At 43.8% G+C, this 24,485-nt stretch overlaps 1 protein-coding gene and 1 long non-coding RNA gene across 2 annotated transcripts; both read right to left on the bottom strand.

The window, feature by feature from the left end:
* Positions 1-881: 881 nt before the first annotated feature.
* LOC142568023 (uncharacterized) lies at positions 882-7,105 on the bottom strand. Its single transcript, XR_012825342.1, has 2 exons — positions 6,704-7,105; positions 882-1,076 (listed from the first exon to the last, which is right to left on the bottom strand). It is a non-coding gene; the product is annotated as an uncharacterized LOC142568023 (long non-coding RNA).
* Positions 7,106-9,821: 2,716 nt separating this feature from the next.
* On the bottom strand, positions 9,822-23,744 carry LOC142568024 (uncharacterized). Its single transcript, XM_075678108.1, has 4 exons — positions 23,393-23,744; positions 21,998-22,084; positions 15,644-15,857; positions 9,822-10,016 (listed from the first exon to the last, which is right to left on the bottom strand). Exons 2-4 carry the CDS (start codon positions 22,037-22,039, stop codon positions 9,877-9,879), a joined length of 396 nt encoding a protein of 131 aa, XP_075534223.1. The 5' UTR covers positions 22,040-22,084; positions 23,393-23,744; the 3' UTR covers positions 9,822-9,876.
* Positions 23,745-24,485: the final 741 nt, after the last annotated feature.

Below are 24,485 nucleotides of genomic sequence, written 5' to 3'. Positions count from 1 at the left end.
CTTTTTTAGCAGCCGCGCACGGATTTGTGCCAAAACGCGTTTTAAGCATGCACATGCATCTTTTGGCAGACGCGGACGTTGTTTTCTGCAAAACCACAAGATATGCATGCAAATGGTGCTTTTGGCAGAACGCGCACGTGTATTTCCACCAAACGACGTGCTAAGCATGCCGATGCTGCTCTTAGCACCCGCGCATGGATTTGTGCCAAAACGCGTTTTAAGCATGCACATGAATCTTTTCGTAGACGAGGACGTTGTTTTCTGCAAAACCACAAGATATGCATGCAAATGGTGCTTTTGGCAGAACGCGCACGTGATTTCTACCAAATGACGTGCTAAGCATGCCGAAGCTGCTCTTTTTAGCACCCGCGCATGGATTTGTGCCAAAACGCTTGTTAAGCATGCACATCCCTATTGAAAATTTGCCCGATGCTGGGCATAGTGGAATCCATCATCCATCATCATGGTGGATTATGGTAGTGGGTGGCATGCTGGGTGACGGGTGGCATGGTGGGTGCTGGGTGACATGGTGGGTGACGGGTGGCACGGTGGGTGCTGGGCGGCATGGTGGTTGCTGGGCACGGCGGGTGCTGGGCACGGCGGGCGCTGGGCAGCATGGTGGTTGCTGGGCACAGTGGGTGCTGGGCGGCACGGTGGGTGATGGGTGGCACGGTGGGCACTGGGTTGGATATCATCGTGGGCGCAGCACGTCAAAGGCAAGTTGTGTGATGAATTGAAGGAGCAGCCATTGCCATTCGGAAGCTCATGACGGGTTATCTTTATGTGATGTTGAGTCTTGTGAAGTGTACAGTCTGTATATACATGTTGCCAAGATGCGGCTATTTTCATGCCATAACAAATCAATATGTAAAGCACCATACTACGTAGCATATCATCACACTTTATTGAAAAAGCATCACTGGACTTGTACTGTATTTACTTTTCCACTCGCTTGCTCTGGCGTCCTGCTTGTGTAAGAGAGCTCCAAAGGTGCTTTCGCAGGGAAGCAAGGTGGTTCTCCGGATGTGGTGCAGGTGGCATCATTGGATGGTGACTTATGTATTTCGCCAGGCAGTCTAAAAGGAGAGTGCAATAAATATATAAGTAAATTGTTTTTCCAATGATTTCTAGCAATAAGTGAATGAAGGAAATCTGCTCTAATCACTTCAAAAAAAGTTTAAGATAACAAAATGCAGCAAATGTCAGACACAAACATGCTACCCAGGACGCAAGCCAGCACAGGTTTATTTGCAGTGAGTATGCATACACATGCATCACATTGTTTTGCAGATTTACATGGAATTTTTGTATGTTTTTTGCCAAAGCCACGCCTCTTCTCATCTGGAGGTTGGCTTAACTGCAAAATTTAGACACATGGGAGCTGTACTCAAAGCCTTATGGGGTGGATATTTGGCTTCTGATTTTGCATAATTTGTCTGCTCTTCAACCACCCACATTCCTGTCAAATTCAGAGAGCCACAATTTGGCTACACTGTCTCTAACGCATGCAGGGGAGATGCAAGGTGCAAGCTGTCTGATTTGTCCATTCTATCATTTGTTAGCTTTACTTGTTGCTCGTGCAGTTGGTGAGGAAGTCGTAACTTTAGCATTTGCCATATAGGCATAAAAGATTTCATGTAAAAGCTGTATAATGGCTGGCTTGCAAGCTTTATTTAGCTGCAAATGATGGCAACTAATGTTTTAAAGTGAAGCTTTTTTTGCCTCTTCTCCCAACATTACGGGCGCTGCAGCTGCTATGGTCTTGTCATGCGTGCCGTTGGATTTCTTGCAACATTACTAGATGGCGCTCACCTCTGCACATCCTGACCGGCGCTGCTGCCCCAGCATTTCACCGTTAGTGTGTATTGCACGTGCTGTGCTGGTTTTAATTTCTATGCCAGAAAAATGCAGCTGCTGGGCTGTGATAGTGTAAACATTAGAATCGTCCTTAGTCTGAAGAGAGCGCTTTGAGCTGGAATCTCAACAGTGTGTTCGCCATGTATATAGAAGGAGCCCATTAACACGCGCCAGCAAGGCGTGCACTCGACGTCGAGGACCCCCAGACTTGAAAGAAGTGTCACACAGAACAGGAGCGTCTTCGCTACGCAGTGAAATGTAGTGCAGACCGCGAATTTATGTATACATTGTATACATACAATTACAATAGCTAATTGAAGTATGCACAGCCTCATAATTCAATTAAAGTTTAATATTTCTGCCATGATGCGGTGCGCCATGTGAGGCAATGACAACGCTCCATTCCTTCTCAGTGATTATGAACAATGACTCGCAACAACGCCTCAAGCAAACACATCTCCCTGTGTGTTCTGTGGGCTATGCAGACAAACAGAAGTGGTGCATGCAAGGTAATGCTTAACATCAACTCGCCACTTTCGTATTGGACTAAACACTGAAAAAATTACAAACTTGCCACTAACATCACCGTTAATTATTGTCAATCAAAGCAAACAATGTGTGCTTCGTGTACATCGATTCTCACAGTGCATGGGATCTGCCATTTTTTTTCTACTTTTCAATCTCCATATTGCTACTTTGCTAAGGTAACCTACATCTTCAATGTAAAAAAAGCCCAAAGAAGCATCTTAACGTAATACAGAGCAATCTTTCATGCTCGTCTGTTTAAAAAAAAACATATTTATGTAGGAAATGAAATCTTCGGCAGAGTGTTGATGCGACTACAAGAGTACCTGGTACTTTGATCCATAAAACAATTGAATCTTGGCAGAAGAATGCCAGTTACAGCCACACTATACAGTCCTTTCTAATCCAGGCTGGCGGAAAGCGCTGGAATTCCGCATGATGCCCAGCACCTTGCTTTTCTTGGCACCGACAAGAGGCATGAAAATTTTAGGATGCTTTGCGTAGAACAAGATCAGCTATGCAGATCAGAGCGTACATGCGACTAATGTTCGAGATGCTTTCTTTGTGTAGCAGTTCTTTCCTCATTCTTATGCTTAAATAAAATGAGATCACTGAAAGTATGCCGAAAGTGCTGATAGGCCATGTCTTACAAACTTAATTAATCAGAACATCTAAAATCAAGAAAGCGGCTGACAGATGGAATAGCACACAGTGGTATGAAGGTTATAAACATGGATGAGGTGCCTCAGAAAGGCTGACGAACTTTTGAGCTATCTTCGTCAAAAGTGGCCTGGTCAGCCTTGCCATGTTAGTTTTAAAGGACTAGTAGGGTGACATCACGTGCAGTTGTTGTCAGTGGCAGCTGGTTGTAAAGGGAGAGACTTTAAAGAGAATGAGCGCTGTCGTCTGACGTCTGTAAGCATGGTTCCTAAGACGAGGGCACAAGACCGTAAGAATAGGAAGGCGGCGAGAAAAGAAACAAAAGAAAAGGAGAAAAAAAGAGATGCCAAGAGGCAAAAAAAGAAAGACAAGAAAAAGAAGGGCATGGGAGCGTGTTAAGGAAGTGAGGGGTTAGGGAGCATTCAGGAGTGTCATTGGCGGCATCTTTCTGCCGTTTTAGAAGAACTGGTCAGGCGGTCAGTGTGCGAGTAACAAAAAAGACCCCAAAAGATATCAGTTGAAAGAATGACTTGAGTAGCGTAGCAGAAACGCGTCGGGTAATGTTGAAGAAATTAAGATGGCGACAAGGAGTCTGGGATGCAATGTATGTGGTAGCTGGCAGGCAGAGGCATGGTGTTTTAGGGATGTCAGCCTCAGTAGCTCAACGCAGGTGTCGTCACAGTGGTATATAGAGCTGGTGATACCCTGTGTGACTGATGCGCAGAAAAACGTATCCTGGCATCTGGGATTTTGGATTGTGGTGGTGAGGGTGTTCAAAAAATATGATAGAAAACAGACAAAAGGGGGGAACTGAAAGTGGAATAACAAATAGGAGGGTTACATGAGCAAAAGCGGGCGGAGGCAGGTGTACATGGGAAAAGGGGTCATACAGTTGATATAAACATTAAAACACGAAAGAATATATTAAATTGAGTAGTAATCAGGTAAAAATTAGAAACGGTGGAATAGGTGAGGTTAAGAATTAAGTTTAGCTGGTGGCACAATGTGTTTTGCGCCTTGGTTGATGACAAGAGGCTTTCCGATTTAAGTTGCAGCTTTTAAGTTTTTAAAGATTCTAAGTTGCTGTGTTAAATTGATTCCCATTGGATGTAGGCATTTAAACTTGTGTATGAGGTATGATTCCAGATATTTCCTCTAGCGAGGTGAGCGGAAATTTGTAGTCTACAGAGCCTTGCTTTGTCACATATGACATGTTCATTGAAGTGGCTGGCTACTCCTTTAGGTAAATTGTTTTGTATCTGCGCGGTGACCGTTCAGTCTTTTATGATTTTTTTGTCCTGTCTCACCTATGTATTATGTGCTACAAGTGGCACATTCTAGACAGTAGACTACATTGCTTGATGTGCAGATGAAACTCGAAGTTACGTTGTTTGAGTAATTTGATGCTGTACTTATTACTGTAGTAGTAGATTAAATATGTTTGCATGTAGAGCACCCGGGCGGCCACAGGGACTGGTTCCTAACTTCGTTGTTTTTAGTTTGGCACATACAAGAATATCCTTAATATTATAGTGTTGCATCTCAAGACTACTCTGGGCAGGGCGGGAAAAATCTTGTTTCTGGTTGCTGGTGAGAATTGGGTAGTATTTATTGAGGATGTTGTTCATGTTTGGGAGTGTGAGAATTTAGTAGTAAGAAGAGGCGCTGTTCTTGTGATCCTAGGGTGGGGCTTGAGCACGTCGGCTCAGTCAAGTTTGGTTGCATCGGTGCAGGCTTTCTGAAGGGCACTCTTTGGGTGGTTCCCGTTTGATAGGGTTTCTTTAGGGTGATCAAGTCTATCTATGTAGTCTTGGTTTTCAACACACATGTGACGTAGCCATGTGCTTGGCCTTTAAAGATGCCTTCTTTGCAATGTGGCTTGATGGTGGCTTGTATATTCTAGGTACTGTTGTTTGTCAAAAGGTTTCCATACAGCATTGTCATTAGTGTCCCAGTGTCAATGTATATTGTTTAGTCCAGAAACTTTATGCGCTCCACTGAAGATTTTGATGCGAATTTTATTGTTGGCTGAAAAGAATTTAGAAATCCTACATATTTATCTAGGCTGTCTTGACCATGTCACCATATTATGAATATGTCGTCTGTGTATCGTAGCTATGTGTGGGGCCTGTCAGTGCAGCGCAATAGGAAGTCTGTAGAATCCCCATAAATATGTTCGCATAAATATGTTTTCCCATGTACATCTGCTTCCGCCCGCTTTTGCTCATGCCACCCTCTTATTTGTTATTCCAGTTTCAGTTCACCCCCATATTTGTCTGTTCTTTATTCTATTTTTTCGAAACACCCTCACCAACATATTCCAAAATCCCAGGCGCCAGGATACCTTCTTCGGTGCCTCAGCCACACAGGGTATCGCCACTTCTGCATACCGCTGTGACGACACCTACGTTGAGCTACTGGGACTAACGTCCCTAGAAAGACCGTGCCGCTGCCTTCCAGCTACCCTATGCACTGCATTCCAGACTCCTTGCTGCCATCTTAACTCCTTCTAAATTATCCGACGCATTGCTGCTATGCTACTCAAGTCATTCTTTCAACTAATGTCTTTTCCGGTTGTTTTTGTTAGTCGAGCACTGACCGCCTCACCGGCTCCTTTAAAGCCACAAGAACATGCTGCCAAAGACACCCCTGAATGCTCCCTAACCTCTTGCTTCCCTAACACCTTCCTATGCCCTTCTTTTTCTTTTCTTGTTCTTTCTTTCCGTCTTGGTCTCTTTTTTTCTCCTTTTCTCCCCGCCTTCCCACTCCCACTATTGTTCCTACGTCTTAGGAATCATGCTTACAGACATCAGGTGACCGCGCTCATTCTCCTTCAAGTCTCTCCCTTTACAACCAGCCACTCCTGACAACTGCATGTGACGTCACTCTACTAACACTTTAAAACCAACATGCCGAGGATGACGAGGCAGCCTTTGAGAAGATAGGTCCTCCTAACGAAACGTTGGCCACCCTTTCCGAGGCACTTTATCCCTGTTTATAACTTTTACATCCCAATAATCAGAATAGTGTTTTGAAATTGCATGGCTGTGAATGCTGCAGATTGTAAAGCAGCACATCAGTTGACCACAGTCAACACTTTGGACGGCAGTAGTTTAAAAAGCTTCTTTTAGACCATACAATTTGCCAAGCTTTGTCGGAACCCAATTTTCTTGAGAAGCATTATTTCAAAAAAGTGAAATGAAAGCTGCAGCGTGAAAAGCTACAATAACGCATGCCAAGTCTACATTAGAAATTTCAAAGACAATGAGGTGCTTAAATGTTCACTTCTGTTAAGACAATGAGCAGCAGGTGAATGCAAGCTATCAAGGTCCTGTCAAAATTAACCGCTCGTGTAGCCACCCGACTTTGTTGATTGTTTTTAATTGAAACTGATTATGGGGGAAACTTTGTGGGCGATTTTCGCCGGAAACCCATATCCCGAAATTATCTTGTGCTGTTTTTCATACCCACAGAGACATTTAAATTGTGTGTCGAGACACAGTGCATATACAGCAGAAGAAAAAGATATAATATATAGGCACTTGCCTCATTCTTGCTTTGGCATTTCTTGTCGCTCTGTATACATCATGTAATGCTAACTCATTCAGATAACTTGTAGATATGCAGTTATGTTTCTCAAATGAGGTGACTGTTGACTTACTCTTCAAAGCAGCCACTTTCTCCGGTGTTGCCGGAAGCTTCCAAGATGCGCGGCACATTGTCCGGCAGGCCTGTCCAGTCAGGCTGCTTTCACCTGCTTGCACTGGTGTCCACAGGTGCCATGCCACCTCTAATGGGCACTTTCCGTCGGAAGCAGACTTGAATATGTAATGCCACTTGTTGAGTGGCATCACAAATCCCACACCAATCTGTACCTGCAATAGATATGAAGTGTTTTTTTCCTGAGCAGTATTCTTAACACTAAAACGCACTTGTATAAAACAATATGATATAGGTTAATTAGATCCGTCAATTTCTGATGCAACTCTATAATTTCCTATTTCTGCCCCTCGAACAAGTTTAAAAAAAACTGGGGTTAAACCCAACCTCACCAAGAAATTCATTTTTGTCGTAAAGGATTAAACTAATAAAATTTTCCCATTTTAAGGGCAGCAAACACTCATATTTCGTACAGTCTAACCTTGCAATAATGAAATTAACAGAGAAAGCGAAACAATTGATTCAAATAGGCGCACCGCCATGCAGAGAACAGTGCAAGAACGAGTGACGTCAAGGCCTCCAAGATTGCAGTGTCACACGGAGAACAGTGCAGCACGTTACCTAGAGACCTACGCGCGCCAGTCTCCAAAATACACCACCATCACACACTACATGGCCTTGTTCTAAAGAACATTGGAGACATGCCTTAAAAGTAAGATTACCCTTGCATGGTTGAAAACAAGTGAATTCCCTTGTGGGCTCTGAAAACCACTCGCACCACTCACTCATCTCAGCAGTTATATTTTCGTCATGACTAAACTGCAGCGACGAATGCGCCAAGTCCCGTCGCAACTTCAAACTTCAGAACTCAGTGTGCACGCTCCTTTTACTGCGACCAGGTTTGAAATGTTTGTTGTAACAGTACAGCGCTAGTACAGCGGCAGCGGAATTCTCTTTAGGGACAATTGCACCTTCTACATCTTTTTGTAGGTTTTTGCGCAATATGTGCGTTGCTGTTTTTTGTCATTAAGCCCTTCAGTTGATGTCTAGCGCCTGTTCAGACTGTGTCTCTTTGTGTGTGTGTGTGCCCTTGCACTTGTCATGATGTCCAAGTTCAGCTACCACCAACTAGAACTAACTTTTGCATTAATCAGAAGTACATATTAGCACGCTTTATAAAAAGCCAAAGGATTAGCACTATGCTGACCGGAAATGAGAAATGGTAAGAATATTCTGGCTGAAAACAACATTTCATGTTTATCAACACTGACGGGCAAGTAATTAAGAAAGTTGGTGTACGTTAATGTTTACCTTTTGAGTGATACAAGGGACAGAAAGAAGACAACAAGACACAAAAGCTACCAATTCAACATTAATTTTGGTGCAAAAATTTAAGATAATATTTATACTGCGTGTGCCCTTGCACTGCACAAGCGATCTTTTAAGACAAAGGGCACAAGTTGCAATACAAATGTACAAAATCATGAGAAACAGTACTTGCATAAAAATAGAACAAATAAGCACGGAGTGATCACTATTCCGTGTCATTTAGAGAGTATTCCTCTTTGTAATGCAATCATAATGAGCACTGGCTGACAGATGTCCCTCTTTTTTAAATGGTATGCCTCAGTGATATTGTTGATCAATCGGTTGCCTTAAGTAAACAAAAGAGATGAACAATCTAAATCTAAATCTAGCGTACATCACCAGTTGTGTCAATGCATTGTCAAGTGGGACGAGCATGCTTGTCCCTTGAGTGAATAATGGTGCTCTCCTGGGCACATGCTTATACAGCGGCCAGTCTGCCCCATGTACAAGACCGTCTATTCTTAGTACGAAGATGGTGCAGAGTGGCCGAACTCCGCGGATTGCCAGCGCGCATTGCATGGCTGTGCAACGGAGCTAAGCGGCGCAGGCGCACAGGGGCTTAGAGGTGGGACTTCATGTCATGTGTCATCCGCTAAAGCATGGCGTGCTCCCGCACTTTAGCAGATGACACAAAGCTCCACATCCCCCTGCGCCATGCACGCTGGCACTCCGCGGGGCGTGGTCACGCTGAGTCGTGTTCGTGCCAAGAGTTGACGACCCTGTGCATTTGACCAAACATACACATGAACAGAGGCATAGAATACACTACTAATGACGGACACAAGACATATTTAGTGGTAATTTATACAAATCTCCTTTGCCTGGACGCCTTTCTCAATGCGCTTGTGGAATGCTATGCACACATATTTCGAGAGAAAAAATAAAGTAGGCAGGTATGCCGCACAGTCCACAAGTGAACTTAGAAAAGCGAGCAGGCAAGCGAGGTACGCTTGGTTAAACATACCACGAAATATGTCTAGTGTGTGTTAGGGGCAGTGTACTGCATTCCAATGTTAGGAAGCTGACAGGCCAGGAACTAAATATGTACCAAAGAAATCACCACATTTTACTGAGAAGACCGGCATGCTCGTCTGACTTGGCCCTGCATTGCCGCGATAGGGCTTTAGGCCAGATTAAATTATCTGTTTCCACCCACGGTGAAAAATTGACAAGAGAAATCAGAGAGGCATACCACAAGACGTGTGAGCAAGCCCCCATTATGAATGCATGAAAAAAGGCGTCCTTTCTAGACGACAAGGGATAGAAATTAGTCTGACTACCCTATTGAAAATTTGCCCGATGCTGGGCATAGTGGAATCCATCATCCATCATCATGGTGGATTATGGTAGTGGGTGGCATGCTGGGTGACGGGTGGCATGGTGGGTGCTGGGTGACATGGTGGGTGACGGGTGGCACGGTGGGTGCTGGGCGGCATGGTGGTTGCTGGGCACGGCGGGTGCTGGGCACGGCGGGCGCTGGGCAGCATGGTGGTTGCTGGGCACAGTGGGTGCTGGGCGGCACGGTGGGTGATGGGTGGCACGGTGGGCACTGGGTTGGATATCATCGTGGGCGCAGCACGTCAAAGGCAAGTTGTGTGATGAATTGAAGGAGCAGCCATTGCCATTCGGAAGCTCATGACGGGTTATCTTTATGTGATGTTGAGTCTTGTGAAGTGTACAGTCTGTATATACATGTTGCCAAGATGCGGCTATTTTCATGCCATAACAAATCAATATGTAAAGCACCATACTACGTAGCATATCATCACACTTTATTGAAAAAGCATCACTGGACTTGTACTGTATTTACTTTTCCACTCGCTTGCTCTGGCGTCCTGCTTGTGTAAGAGAGCTCCAAAGGTGCTTTCGCAGGGAAGCAAGGTGGTTCTCCGGATGTGGTGCAGGTGGCATCATTGGATGGTCACATATGTATTTCGCCAGGCAGTCTAAAAGGAGAGTGCAATAAATATATAAGTAAATTGTTTTTCCAATGATTTCTAGCAATAAGTGAATGAAGGAAATCTGCTCTAATCACTTCAAAAAAAGTTTAAGATAACAAAATGCAGCAAATGTCAGACACAAACATGCTACCCAGGACGCAAGCCAGCACAGGTTTATTTGCAGTGAGTATGCATACACATGCATCACATTGTTTTGCAGATTTACATGGAATTTTTGTATGTTTTTTGCCAAAGCCACGCCTCTTCTCATCTGGAGGTTGGCTTAACTGCAAAATTTAGACACATGGGAGCTGTACTCAAAGCCTTATGGGGTGGATATTTGGCTTCTGATTTTGCATAATTTGTCTGCTCTTCAACCACCCACATTCCTGTCAAATTCAGAGAGCCACAATTTGGCTACACTGTCTCTAACGCATGCAGGGGAGATGCAAGGTGCAAGCTGTCTGATTTGTCCATTCTATCATTTGTTAGCTTTACTTGTTGCTCGTGCAGTTGGTGAGGAAGTCGTAACTTTAGCATTTGCCATATAGGCATAAAAGATTTCATGTAAAAGCTGTATAATGGCTGGCTTGCAAGCTTTATTTAGCTGCAAATGATGGCAACTAATGTTTTAAAGTGAAGCTTTTTTTGCCTCTTCTCCCAACATTACGGGCGCTGCAGCTGCTATGGTCTTGTCATGCGTGCCGTTGGATTTCTTGCAACATTACTAGATGGCGCTCACCTCTGCACATCCTGACCGGCGCTGCTGCCCCAGCATTTCACCGTTAGTGTGTATTGCACGTGCTGTGCTGGTTTTAATTTCTATGCCAGAAAAATGCAGCTGCTGGGCTGTGATAGTGTAAACATTAGAATCGTCCTTAGTCTGAAGAGAGCGCTTTGAGCTGGAATCTCAACAGTGTGTTCGCCATGTATATAGAAGGAGCCCATTAACACGCGCCAGCAAGGCGTGCACTCGACGTCGAGGACCCCCAGACTTGAAAGAAGTGTCACACAGAACAGGAGCGTCTTCGCTACGCAGTGAAATGTAGTGCAGACCGCGAATTTATGTATACATTGTATACATACAATTACAATAGCTAATTGAAGTATGCACAGCCTCATAATTCAATTAAAGTTTAATATTTCTGCCATGATGCGGTGCGCCATGTGAGGCAATGACAACGCTCCATTCCTTCTCAGTGATTATGAACAATGACTCGCAACAACGCCTCAAGCAAACACATCTCCCTGTGTGTTCTGTGGGCTATGCAGACAAACAGAAGTGGTGCATGCAAGGTAATGCTTAACATCAACTCGCCACTTTCGTATTGGACTAAACACTGAAAAAATTACAAACTTGCCACTAACATCACCGTTAATTATTGTCAATCAAAGCAAACAATGTGTGCTTCGTGTACATCGATTCTCACAGTGCATGGGATCTGCCATTTTTTTTCTACTTTTCAATCTCCATATTGCTACTTTGCTAAGGTAACCTACATCTTCAATGTAAAAAAAGCCCAAAGAAGCATCTTAACGTAATACAGAGCAATCTTTCATGCTCGTCTGTTTAAAAAAAAACATATTTATGTAGGAAATGAAATCTTCGGCAGAGTGTTGATGCGACTACAAGAGTACCTGGTACTTTGATCCATAAAACAATTGAATCTTGGCAGAAGAATGCCAGTTACAGCCACACTATACAGTCCTTTCTAATCCAGGCTGGCGGAAAGCGCTGGAATTCCGCATGATGCCCAGCACCTTGCTTTTCTTGGCACCGACAAGAGGCATGAAAATTTTAGGATGCTTTGCGTAGAACAAGATCAGCTATGCAGATCAGAGCGTACATGCGACTAATGTTCGAGATGCTTTCTTTGTGTAGCAGTTCTTTCCTCATTCTTATGCTTAAATAAAATGAGATCACTGAAAGTATGCCGAAAGTGCTGATAGGCCATGTCTTACAAACTTAATTAATCAGAACATCTAAAATCAAGAAAGCGGCTGACAGATGGAATAGCACACAGTGGTATGAAGGTTATAAACATGGATGAGGTGCCTCAGAAAGGCTGACGAACTTTTGAGCTATCTTCGTCAAAAGTGGCCTGGTCAGCCTTGCCATGTTAGTTTTAAAGGACTAGTAGGGTGACATCACGTGCAGTTGTTGTCAGTGGCAGCTGGTTGTAAAGGGAGAGACTTTAAAGAGAATGAGCGCTGTCGTCTGACGTCTGTAAGCATGGTTCCTAAGACGAGGGCACAAGACCGTAAGAATAGGAAGGCGGCGAGAAAAGAAACAAAAGAAAAGGAGAAAAAAAGAGATGCCAAGAGGCAAAAAAAGAAAGACAAGAAAAAGAAGGGCATGGGAGCGTGTTAAGGAAGTGAGGGGTTAGGGAGCATTCAGGAGTGTCATTGGCGGCATCTTTCTGCCGTTTTAGAAGAACTGGTCAGGCGGTCAGTGTGCGAGTAACAAAAAAGACCCCAAAAGATATCAGTTGAAAGAATGACTTGAGTAGCGTAGCAGAAACGCGTCGGGTAATGTTGAAGAAATTAAGATGGCGACAAGGAGTCTGGGATGCAATGTATGTGGTAGCTGGCAGGCAGAGGCATGGTGTTTTAGGGATGTCAGCCTCAGTAGCTCAACGCAGGTGTCGTCACAGTGGTATATAGAGCTGGTGATACCCTGTGTGACTGATGCGCAGAAAAACGTATCCTGGCATCTGGGATTTTGGATTGTGGTGGTGAGGGTGTTCAAAAAATATGATAGAAAACAGACAAAAGGGGGGAACTGAAAGTGGAATAACAAATAGGAGGGTTACATGAGCAAAAGCGGGCGGAGGCAGGTGTACATGGGAAAAGGGGTCATACAGTTGATATAAACATTAAAACACGAAAGAATATATTAAATTGAGTAGTAATCAGGTAAAAATTAGAAACGGTGGAATAGGTGAGGTTAAGAATTAAGTTTAGCTGGTGGCACAATGTGTTTTGCGCCTTGGTTGATGACAAGAGGCTTTCCGATTTAAGTTGCAGCTTTTAAGTTTTTAAAGATTCTAAGTTGCTGTGTTAAATTGATTCCCATTGGATGTAGGCATTTAAACTTGTGTATGAGGTATGATTCCAGATATTTCCTCTAGCGAGGTGAGCGGAAATTTGTAGTCTACAGAGCCTTGCTTTGTCACATATGACATGTTCATTGAAGTGGCTGGCTACTCCTTTAGGTAAATTGTTTTGTATCTGCGCGGTGACCGTTCAGTCTTTTATGATTTTTTTGTCCTGTCTCACCTATGTATTATGTGCTACAAGTGGCACATTCTAGACAGTAGACTACATTGCTTGATGTGCAGATGAAACTCGAAGTTACGTTGTTTGAGTAATTTGATGCTGTACTTATTACTGTAGTAGTAGATTAAATATGTTTGCATGTAGAGCACCCGGGCGGCCCCAGGGACTGGTTCCTAACTTCGTTGTTTTTAGTTTGGCACATACAAGAATATCCTTAATATTATAGTGTTGCATCTCAAGACTACTCTGGGCAGGGCGGGAAAAATCTTGTTTCTGGTTGCTGGTGAGAATTGGGTAGTATTTATTGAGGATGTTGTTCATGTTTGGGAGTGTGAGAATTTAGTAGTAAGAAGAGGCGCTGTTCTTGTGATCCTAGGGTGGGGCTTGAGCACGTCGGCTCAGTCAAGTTTGGTTGCATCGGTGCAGGCTTTCTGAAGGGCACTCTTTGGGTGGTTCCCGTTTGATAGGGTTTCTTTAGGGTGATCAAGTCTATCTATGTAGTCTTGGTTTTCAACACACATGTGACGTAGCCATGTGCTTGGCCTTTAAAGATGCCTTCTTTGCAATGTGGCTTGATGGTGGCTTGTATATTCTAGGTACTGTTGTTTGTCAAAAGGTTTCCATACAGCATTGTCATTAGTGTCCCAGTGTCAATGTATATTGTTTAGTCCAGAAACTTTATGCGCTCCACTGAAGATTTTGATGCGAATTTTATTGTTGGCTGAAAAGAATTTAGAAATCCTACATATTTATCTAGGCTGTCTTGACCATGTCACCATATTATGAATATGTCGTCTGTGTATCGTAGCTATGTGTGGGGCCTGTCAGTGCAGCGCAATAGGAAGTCTGTAGAATCCCCATAAATATGTTCGCATAAATATGTTTTCCCATGTACATCTGCTTCCGCCCGCTTTTGCTCATGCCACCCTCTTATTTGTTATTCCAGTTTCAGTTCACCCCCATATTTGTCTGTTCTTTATTCTATTTTTTCGAAACACCCTCACCAACATATTCCAAAATCCCAGGCGCCAGGATACCTTCTTCGGTGCCTCAGCCACACAGGGTATCGCCACTTCTGCATACCGCTGTGACGACACCTACGTTGAGCTACTGGGACTAACGTCCCTAGAAAGACCGTGCCGCTGCCTTCCAGCTACCCTATGCACTGCATTCCAGACTCCTTGCTGCCATCTTAACTCCTTCTAAATTATCCGACGCATTGCTGCTATGCTACTCAAGTCATTCTTTCAACTAATGTCTTTTCCGGTTGTTTTTGTTAGTCGAGCACTGACCGCCTCACCGGCTCCTTTAAAGCCACAAGAACATGCTGCCAAAGACACCCCTGAATGCTCCCTAACCTCTTGCTTCCCTAACACCTTCCTATGCCCTTCTTTTTCTTTTCTTGTTCTTTCTTTCCGTCTTGGTCTCTTTTTTTCTCCTTTTCTCCCCGCCTTCCCACTCCCACTATTGTTCCTACGTCTTAGGAATCATGCTTACAGACATCAGGTGACCGCGCTCATTCTCCTTCAAGTCTCTCCCTTTACAACCAGCCACTCCTGACAACTGCATGTGACGTCACTCTACTAACACTTTAAAACCAACATGCCGAGGATGACGAGGCAGCCTTTGAGAAGATAGGTCCTCCTAACGAAACGTTGGCCACCCTTTCCGAGGCACTTTATCCCTGTTTATAACTTTTACATCCCAATAATCAGAATAGTGTTTTGAAATTGCATGGCTGTGAATGCTGCAGATTGTAAAGCAGCACATCAGTTGACCACAGTCAACACTTTGGACGGCAGTAGTTTAAAAAGCTTCTTTTAGACCATACAATTTGCCAAGCTTTGTCGGAACCCAATTTTCTTGAGAAGCATTATTTCAAAAAAGTGAAATGAAAGCTGCAGCGTGAAAAGCTACAATAACGCACGCCAAGTCTACATTAGAAATTTCAAAGACAATGAGGTGCTTAAATGTTCACTTCTGTTAAGACAATGAGCAGCAGGTGAATGCAAGCTATCAAGGTCCTGTCAAAATTAACCGCTCGTGTAGCCACCCGACTTTGTTGATTGTTTTTAATTGAAACTGATTATGGGGGAAACTTTGTGGGCGATTTTCGCCGGAAACCCATATCCCGAAATTATCTTGTGCTGTTTTTCATACCCACAGAGACATTTAAATTGTGTGTCGAGACACAGTGCATATACAGCAGAAGAAAAAGATATAATATATAGGCACTTGCCTCATTCTTGCTTTGGCATTTCTTGTCGCTCTGTATACATCATGTAATGCTAACTCATTCAGATAACTTGTAGATATGCAGTTATGTTTCTCAAATGAGGTGACTGTTGACTTACTCTTCAAAGCAGCCACTTTCTCCGGTGTTGCCGGAAGCTTCCAAGATGCGCGGCACATTGTCCGGCAGGCCTGTCCAGTCAGGCTGCTTTCACCTGCTTGCACTGGTGTCCACAGGTGCCATGCCACCTCTAATGGGCACTTTCCGTCGGAAGCAGACTTGAATATGTAATGCCACTTGTTGAGTGGCATCACAAATCCCACACCAATCTGTACCTGCAATAGATATGAAGTGTTTTTTTCCTGAGCAGTATTCTTAACACTAAAACGCACTTGTATAAAACAATATGATATAGGTTAATTAGATCCGTCAATTTCTGATGCAACTCTATAATTTCCTATTTCTGCCCCTCGAACAAGTTTAAAAAAAACTGGGGTTAAACCCAACCTCACCAAGAAATTCATTTTTGTGTAAAGGATTAAACTAATAAAATTTTCCCATTTTAAGGGCAGCAAACACTCATATTTCGTACAGTCTAACCTTGCAATAATGAAATTAACAGAGAAAGCGAAACAATTGATTCAAATAGGCGCACCGCCATGCAGAGAACAGTGCAAGAACGAGTGACGTCAAGGCCTCCAAGATTGCAGTGTCACACGGAGAACAGTGCAGCACGTTACCTAGAGACCTACGCGCGCCAGTCTCCAAAATACACCACCATCACACACTACATGGCCTTGTTCTAAAGAACATTGGAGACATGCCTTAAAAGTAAGATTACCCTTGCATGGTTGAAAACAAGTGAATTCCCTTGTGGGCTCTGAAAACCACTCGCACCACTCACTCATCTCAGCAGTTATATTTTCGTCATGACTAAACTGCAGCGACGAATGCGCCAAGTCCCGTCGCAACTTCAAACTTCAGAACTCAGTGTGCACGCTCCTTTTACTGCGACCAGGTTTGAAATGTTTGTTGTAACAGTACAGCGCTAGTACAGCGGCAGCGGAATTCTCTTTAGGGACAATTGCACCTTCTACATCTTTTTGTAGGTTTTTGCGCAATATGTGCGTTGCTGTTTTTTGTCATTAAGCCCTTCAGTTGATGTCTAGCGCCTGTTCAGACTGTGTCTCTTTGTGTGTGTGTGTGCCCTTGCACTTGTCATGATGTCCAAGTTCAGCTACCACCAACTAGAACTAACTTTTGCATTAATCAGAAGTACATATTAGCACGCTTTATAAAAAGCCAAAGGATTAGCACTATGCTGACCGGAAATGAGAAATGGTAAGAATATTCTGGCTGAAAACAACATTTCATGTTTATCAACACTGACGGGCAAGTAATTAAGAAAGTTGGTGTACGTTAATGTTTACCTTTTGAGTGATACAAGGGACAGAAAGAAGACAACAAGACACAAAAGCTACCAATTCAACATTAATTTTGGTGCAAAAATTTAAGATAATATTTATACTGCGTGTGCCCTTGCACTGCACAAGCGATCTTTTAAGACAAAGGGCACAAGTTGCAATACAAATGTACAAAATCATGAGAAACAGTACTTGCATAAAAATAGAACAAATAAGCACGGAGTGATCACTATTCCGTGTCATTTAGAGAGTATTCCTCTTTGTAATGCAATCATAATGAGCACTGGCTGACAGATGTCCCTCTTTTTTAAATGGTATGCCTCAGTGATATTGTTGATCAATCGGTTGCCTTAAGTAAACAAAAGAGATGAACAATCTAAATCTAAATCTAGCGTACATCACCAGTTGTGTCAATGCATTGTCAAGTGGGACGAGCATGCTTGTCCCTTGAGTGAATAATGGTGCTCTCCTGGGCACATGCTTATACAGCGGCCAGTCTGCCCCATGTACAAGACCGTCTATTCTTAGTACGAAGATGGTGCAGAGTGGCCGAACTCCGCGGATTGCCAGCGCGCATTGCATGGCTGTGCAACGGAGCTAAGCGGCGCAGGCGCACAGGGGCTTAGAGGTGGGACTTCATGTCATGTGTCATCCGCTAAAGCATGGCGTGCTCCCGCACTTTAGCAGATGACACAAAGCTCCACATCCCCCTGCGCCATGCACGCTGGCACTCCGCGGGGCGTGGTCACGCTGAGTCGTGTTCGTGCCAAGAGTTGACGACCCTGTGCATTTGACCAAACATACACATGAACAGAGGCATAGAATACACTACTAATGACGGACACAAGACATATTTAGTGGTAATTTATACAAATCTCCTTTGCCTGGACGCCTTTCTCAATGCGCTTGTGGAATGCTATGCACACATATTTCGAGAGAAAAAATAAAGTAGGCAGGTATGCCGCACAGTCCACAAGTGAACTTAGAAAAGCGAGCAGGCAAGCGAGGTACGCTTGGTTAAACATACCACGAAATATGTCTAGTGTGTGTTAGGGGCAGTGTACTGCATTCCAATGTTAGGAAGCTGACAGGCCAGGAACTAAATATGTACCAAAGAAATCACCACATTTTACTGAGAAGACCGGCATGCTCGTCTGACTTGGCCCTGCATTGCCGCGATAGGGCTTTAGGCCAGATTAAATTAGTTTATCTGTTTCCACCCACGGTGAAAAATTGACAAGAGAAATCAGAGAGGCATACCACAAGACGTGTGAGCAAGCCCCCATTATGAATGCATGAAAAAAGGCGTCCTTTCTAGACGACAAGGGATAGAAATTAGTCTGACTATTCACCTTTTTTTACGCAAATACTGTTTATTGTGATTTTTTGCCTTTGTGTTACAACTCACATTTTCCTTCTGAAGGAACTTGTGCACAATATAAGCACACATTCAGTGTTATTTTTATTCCTTCTATCAAAATATTCAGTCATCACTGGTCATGTTGTATGGTCTCCCTTCCTTCACTGTGTAAATTTTGTCCTCAAGTTATATGAACTGACTGGCAAACTCAAAACGACACTACAAATTTCACCTAGAGGATACGGCTGGTTCTCAGAAAATGCACCAATACGGCGACAGGTGTCTGTTGGCACACTGTAGCAATAATGGGTGGAAGCTACCTTTGACATTGCTGCAATACATCAGTTGTGACATGGCTACAACCCTTAAGAAACAACAGAAATGTAAGTGCACAGCAAAAACAAGCAGGTTCATCAACCACAAATTTGACTTCAGCAGCCAGAACATAGACAGTTTCATGTAGCTAAAGCATTAGCTAATATGTGGAAAATACATGCACAAGCACCCTTAGCTTGAGATACCTGCATACCAACATAAAACCATGAGTTGCAGTGCATATGATGCTTGTTCTTGACACTAGTATTTTGTGAAAAATACTTTTTGGATTACGTACCATGCTTTCAATTCATTTGCCCAGTAATCAAAGGCTTTTGACAGCATTACACTTTGTACTTGCTAGTTGAAAATATTCTCACGTGAACAGCACCAAGCAGAATAAATAGAAAACTGCCCACTGTGCTAACCAAATATGTGGAGAGACCCAAAGTAATAGAATTATTTCTGGACCGCTGTAGACTTAGAGCTTGTTGGCTGATAGTCGCTATTAAAATTACACCACTGCCAAACAGATGTTCTGTGTGGTGCTGTTGAAATCAAGTTCACTTGATGAGCAACATAGCAATAACCAGCAAATGCTTTAGCAATAGCGAGCAGGCAATCTTGCATGTGCAAAACTGCATGCTTATTTAATGATAGTGCATCAATAGACTGAACTATGTACCAACTATGTGGTCTATGCAGTATAGACAAAGTCGAAAACGATGCAACTGGACACAGACTCTGCCACAATGCCTACTTGCATGAATGGGTATTGCTTAAGAAGAATATAAATAAATGTAGAGAAAGAAAGCAAGCTTACTAGAAAACTCTTCACTGCTGTAGTACTTACAGCACAGTGAATACTGGCCTTCATTTACCATTTAAAGAAATTCAAGCTCGTGTCTATTGTTCTGGGAACTTGAGAAATAATTGTGAAAAAATGGAGAAGGTTAGGCTAGTTGGCGTTGACACAGCTCCTGTGACATAGTTACTAGCACAAACAAGGCGTACGGAATAAAGGTCGGACTAGCCAAAGCGGTAGACTTCAACTGACAAGCTTTATTCAGAAGAAACATGCAAACAGGCCACCGCATGCTCAGTTAATGTGGAGACAGATGCATAAACGAATGTGCCACATAGGGGATAACGAAATGCACATAGAAGCTGATAAGCATCCACAAGAAGCCATTACAAAGCATTCACCAGATTTTTCTGAAGACACAACACTTATTTATTAGCTGGTACCAGTGATGGAGTGCTTATGCATTCATCAGCAGCTTTCGAAATGCAAAACACCTCAAACATTTCCCTATATAACTGCCTGGCAAACTGACTGAGCACTTGTGTGCTATGAAAACATGGGGAGCACTTATGGGTACTTTAACAGTGATCAGCCAAGTAGCCAGCGCCTGTGAGAGCATTTACAGCATTCCGGTACTCCCCAAGCCACTCATTCAGGCACCTGTTTGTTCAATATACCACTTTCCGCAGGGAAGTGCAATGTAGCATACCACCACTACATTTCAGTTAACAAAGCAGGTGACATGCTCCTTAGTGCATGTACTTTGACGCCCGGCAATGTTTACCAACTTGCATATTCTTGTGAGCATTAGCAGTGCCGAAAAAATGCCTACACCAAACTTGTTCGCCACCTTTCTTCTAGGCGGTGGGACACCCTGTGTATGTATGGCAGAGCTGCACGGCTACCACTGGGACATGCGTTACTGCACGTCCAGTGGGCAATGTGGTAGTGCTAATGACTTTCTTGTTGTGCTGGCTTTGCTGTTAAAAACAGTGTGGGTGTTTTCGAACAGTGTTCAGTAGGACTCAAGTTCACACATGAGTTGCCAGAAGATGATCAGCTGCAATCATTCGATATTCGTATAATTTTAAATCATACTTTCCTTATTATATATACTCTCTTAGGAAAACGAAGCCCTTGCTCGACTACCGTTTGGCGTACTCCATGTTAAAGGATGCATAGCTCCTAGCTGCCCGAGAGCTGTTCTGGTTAAATCTTGTGCACCAGGTTTCCTGCAGCGCTCAGCAACAAGCGAGCCATTTATGTAGGGCCGGGTATCTCGATAACACTTTGGTGTCAACTACTGGGAGCCTCATTAAAGAGGTAAAAACAGATCTCGCAGCTGCTCGGTGCAATAACGCACGTGCCAGTGGGCGCCCTGTGGCTGTGCCATCTGTACATGGGGTGTCCCATCACCTAAACAATGTGGCAAACCAGTGCAGTGTAGGTGTTTTCTTCAGCGCCACTAGAGCTCGCAAGAATGTGCAGGTTGGTAAGCAACGCCGGGAATCAGGGTACATGCACTAAGGAGCATGTCACCCACTTTTTTAACTGCAATGTGGGGGTGGTATACAAGATTTCACTTCCCTGTAGAAAGTGCTGTATTGGACAAAAGGGCAGGTTCTTGAATGAGAGGCTTAGGGAGCACCGGAACGCTGTAAACACTCTAGCAGGCACTGCCCATTTGGCTGACCACTGCCGAAGATGTGCTCATAAATGCTACCTGTGTTTTCAAAACAAGCAAGTGCTCAGACGGTTTGGCAGGCAGTTAGATAAGGAAATATTTGGTGTTTGGCATTTCAAAGGCTGATGATGAATGTGTAAGCACTCCTTCACTGGAACTCACTGATAAAGGAGTGTTTGTTGTACCTTGAGAAGAACCTGCTGAATGCTTTGTAATGGTTTGTTGTGGGCAGTATTGGCTTTGTTGCGCATTTGGTTTCCTCCCATGTGGAACATTTATTTATGCATCTGTCTGCAGATATTTTTGAGCATAAGGTGGGGCCTCATTGCGTGTTTTCTGAATAAAGCTTGTAAGTTGAAGTCTAGTGCACTGCCTTGTCCAACTTTTTTCAATTAGTCTTGTTCGTGCAAGTAAACCTCACAATAATTGTAATACCAATTTTAAACAATGGTAAGCATGCTGCATGCTTAGACCTGTGACATATTTGGCCCATTACACTTTTAATCCTTACGTGTGCAGAAACTGCACAAGCGTGTAGCCTAAACGAAAAAAAAAGTGGATATAAAAGGTGTAACACAGGAAAGTTTCAAATCAATAAAACAAAATAACAAGAGGTACATATAATGTGTACTAAGCAAAATAAAATGTAACGTGCAGCCAAGTGATTGATGCAAGAAAAAATAAACCTCAAGACATGTTAGGTCTAGTTTTAAAGTGAACAAGGTAATGTGTACATAATGTCTACAGACACAAATAAGCAGCAAGTTGAATAAAGTTGAGCAGATATTTAGCCTATTTAGTAAGCACTGCTGAGTAATATGTCCATAAACTTATTGACGAATGATACCGAGACCCTACTTTTGCAAACACATACACTTCAGTCATACCTGACCAGACCATCCGATTACACACAGTGCTGCTGCAGCCATAGCTCCTCCCTGACGTGGACACTGTTGTTGGTCACGGCCTTGCCCCTGCAAGATAGGTTCTGTGTTAACTTATAGCAGTGGCACTTTAAAGAAGTCATTGTGAACACATGCAAGGAGCACAGAAAAAGTCACAAAAACAATGTTTGCACCACTGCAGGGTGGGAACAGAGCACAAGGTCAAAGTTACTGATGAATATTGTGATAATAGGGACCTCTTCATGACAATAAAATTTTTAAGACCTACAGCTACAGTACATTACAAACAAATGTTTGTTTACATAACAATTCATTTTTTTTTTCTATCAGTTAAGCAACTTTCCCTTGTCATCTCTAGTTATGTCAAAGTTATGTCAAAACACCTTGTCTCAAAACGTAAGCTGTAGTAGTAGCAAGCCGTAATTGCTTAAATTTTTTTGCCCGAACCCTATGAGGGAGATTTTGTGCGCGACGGCTTTGAGCGAGAAAACGAGCCGTCGCGCAAACATATCGCTCGTTCTTTGTCGCCTGGTTCTGGAAATCTAGAATTCGTCGCTCCTCGCCCAGAAGTGCTATGAGCGAACAGACAATAGCGCGAAGCCGGAATTGTACATCAGTCGAGTACTACCGCTTGTTGCACGGAACAAGCAAACGACTATTTTGATACGTGCAAGGTTAAGAACCTACTGCAAGACTTTAAAGAAATGTTTTACGCTGCTCCTTTGAGTAAAACACAGCAAACTAAATTAATAAAGCACACTTTTGGCGCGTATTTGCTGCCCTCATACCGGCAACACCGGGGAGACTGCTCTCAATGTCGTCGCTCGCATAGGGTACGACTTGTACGGAACGAGCTAGCGCGACACCCATCTACATCGCGTCTCTGTCGCGCGCAAGACCGCTCGCATGGGGTACGACTTGTAGGGAACGAGCGAGCGCGACAAGCATCTACATCGCGTCGCTGTCGCGCGCAAGATCACTTGCATGGTGTTTATACTTTTTCCCAATAACTGCTCACAAACCGACAACCGCGTAAACAGACATTATTTTCAACCTCGAAGCATAAGTAAGAGAGGAAACGTCATTGCAGTAAGAATAGGTAAAGAGGCAGATGAGTCTTTATTATCCAACTTTAGCAGAAAAGTGGCAGCTCGCGCAAATGAGGACTGTTGCTGAACCTAATCCCTCTCACCGGAAGGAAGCGCTCACCAAGACTTTCAATTTAGCATTAAGCCAATAAGCTTGCGCAAGCAAATTATGTCAACCAACGCTCAGCAAGCATCGGCACAGTCAATGTCGTCGCGGGAGTTCGATTTCTTACGCTCGCAAGGCACTCTAGGCACACACGAGAAGCAAGCACAGCATGCGTGTACTCACCTTTTAAATGGTACGATGCGGTCGAAAAGCGCCCTCCAAGTTGCCGGAGCTGCAAAGTTATTCCCGCATACATGCAGTTGCGTAGTGGACGACCTGCGGAACGCTAATAATGCGCATCATTTCTTTGCGGCGCCCACCGAACTCTCCACAACCACCACGGACAAAGGGAACGCACTCCATGGCATGAAAATCGTTGGTCCACGTTTGCCTGGCGCACCACGCATACCGCGAGTTTGCAGCGAGACACAAGCTATCTTCTGGCACTTTTGTGCACGCGAACTATGTCACAATTCATTACAGCAAACGCAAAAACACGATCAAACAAACACATCGTAGCAACTCGTACGACCGACAGCACACGTAAACAAGAGAACAAGATTGGTGGATGAATACTATGAGCAACCACTTTGAAACGGAGTGGTGGGTGGCGCCACCTGTGAAATTGGGAGTTTGGTTGGCCTCCGCTATGACTAAAATAATAACCAGCACACACTCGCTTTGTGCCTTGTTGCGCCCAACTGCATATAGATGTTGCAATACATAAACAACCATCGCACAGTTTATATTATCCGCTATACTTTAGCGCAGAAAGAAATTCTATGACGTGTTTTCGATTTCCAGGAGCTTCCGTCGCATGCGGGCAGTAAAAAGATGGCCTTCGAGATTCGCGTATGCCATTCTTAGGAAGCCTTCTCTGGGCTGTAATTTGAAGAAATATATATAAAAAGGTTTAGTAAACAAGAAAAAAAAAAGGTGTGGAAAGTGAGGGGGTGGAGCCCCTAGCCCAGAACTCCACTGGCTTGTGCGGTCCGCCGTGCCTGGTCGAGGCTGGCGAGCCAAGTCTCCCATTGCTCCCTTCCGGAAAGTTTGCCGCCTACTTTCAGCTGTTTTGAAGCCCATCCATGCCCACCCACGACGCCTTGCGCTACTGCCCGTGCAACCTGCGCCGTCACTTCGTTTTAAACGACTTGTTGCTTTCGTCAACCTCTACTGTAGCAATTGAAATTGTTGACATGATCTCGGAGGTACACGTCCAGTGTGCGATGTTTCCGTGCGCGTTGTAACTTATTCAGTCAGAAAGCATCAAATCTAC

Source organism: Dermacentor variabilis, unplaced genomic scaffold, assembly GCF_050947875.1.
Source record: "Dermacentor variabilis isolate Ectoservices unplaced genomic scaffold, ASM5094787v1 scaffold_151, whole genome shotgun sequence".
In the NCBI taxonomy this organism is placed as follows: Eukaryota; Metazoa; Arthropoda; class Arachnida; order Ixodida; family Ixodidae; genus Dermacentor; species Dermacentor variabilis.
Note: the sequence above shows the minus strand (reverse complement) of the source record. Positions and strands in the feature narration are given on the sequence as shown.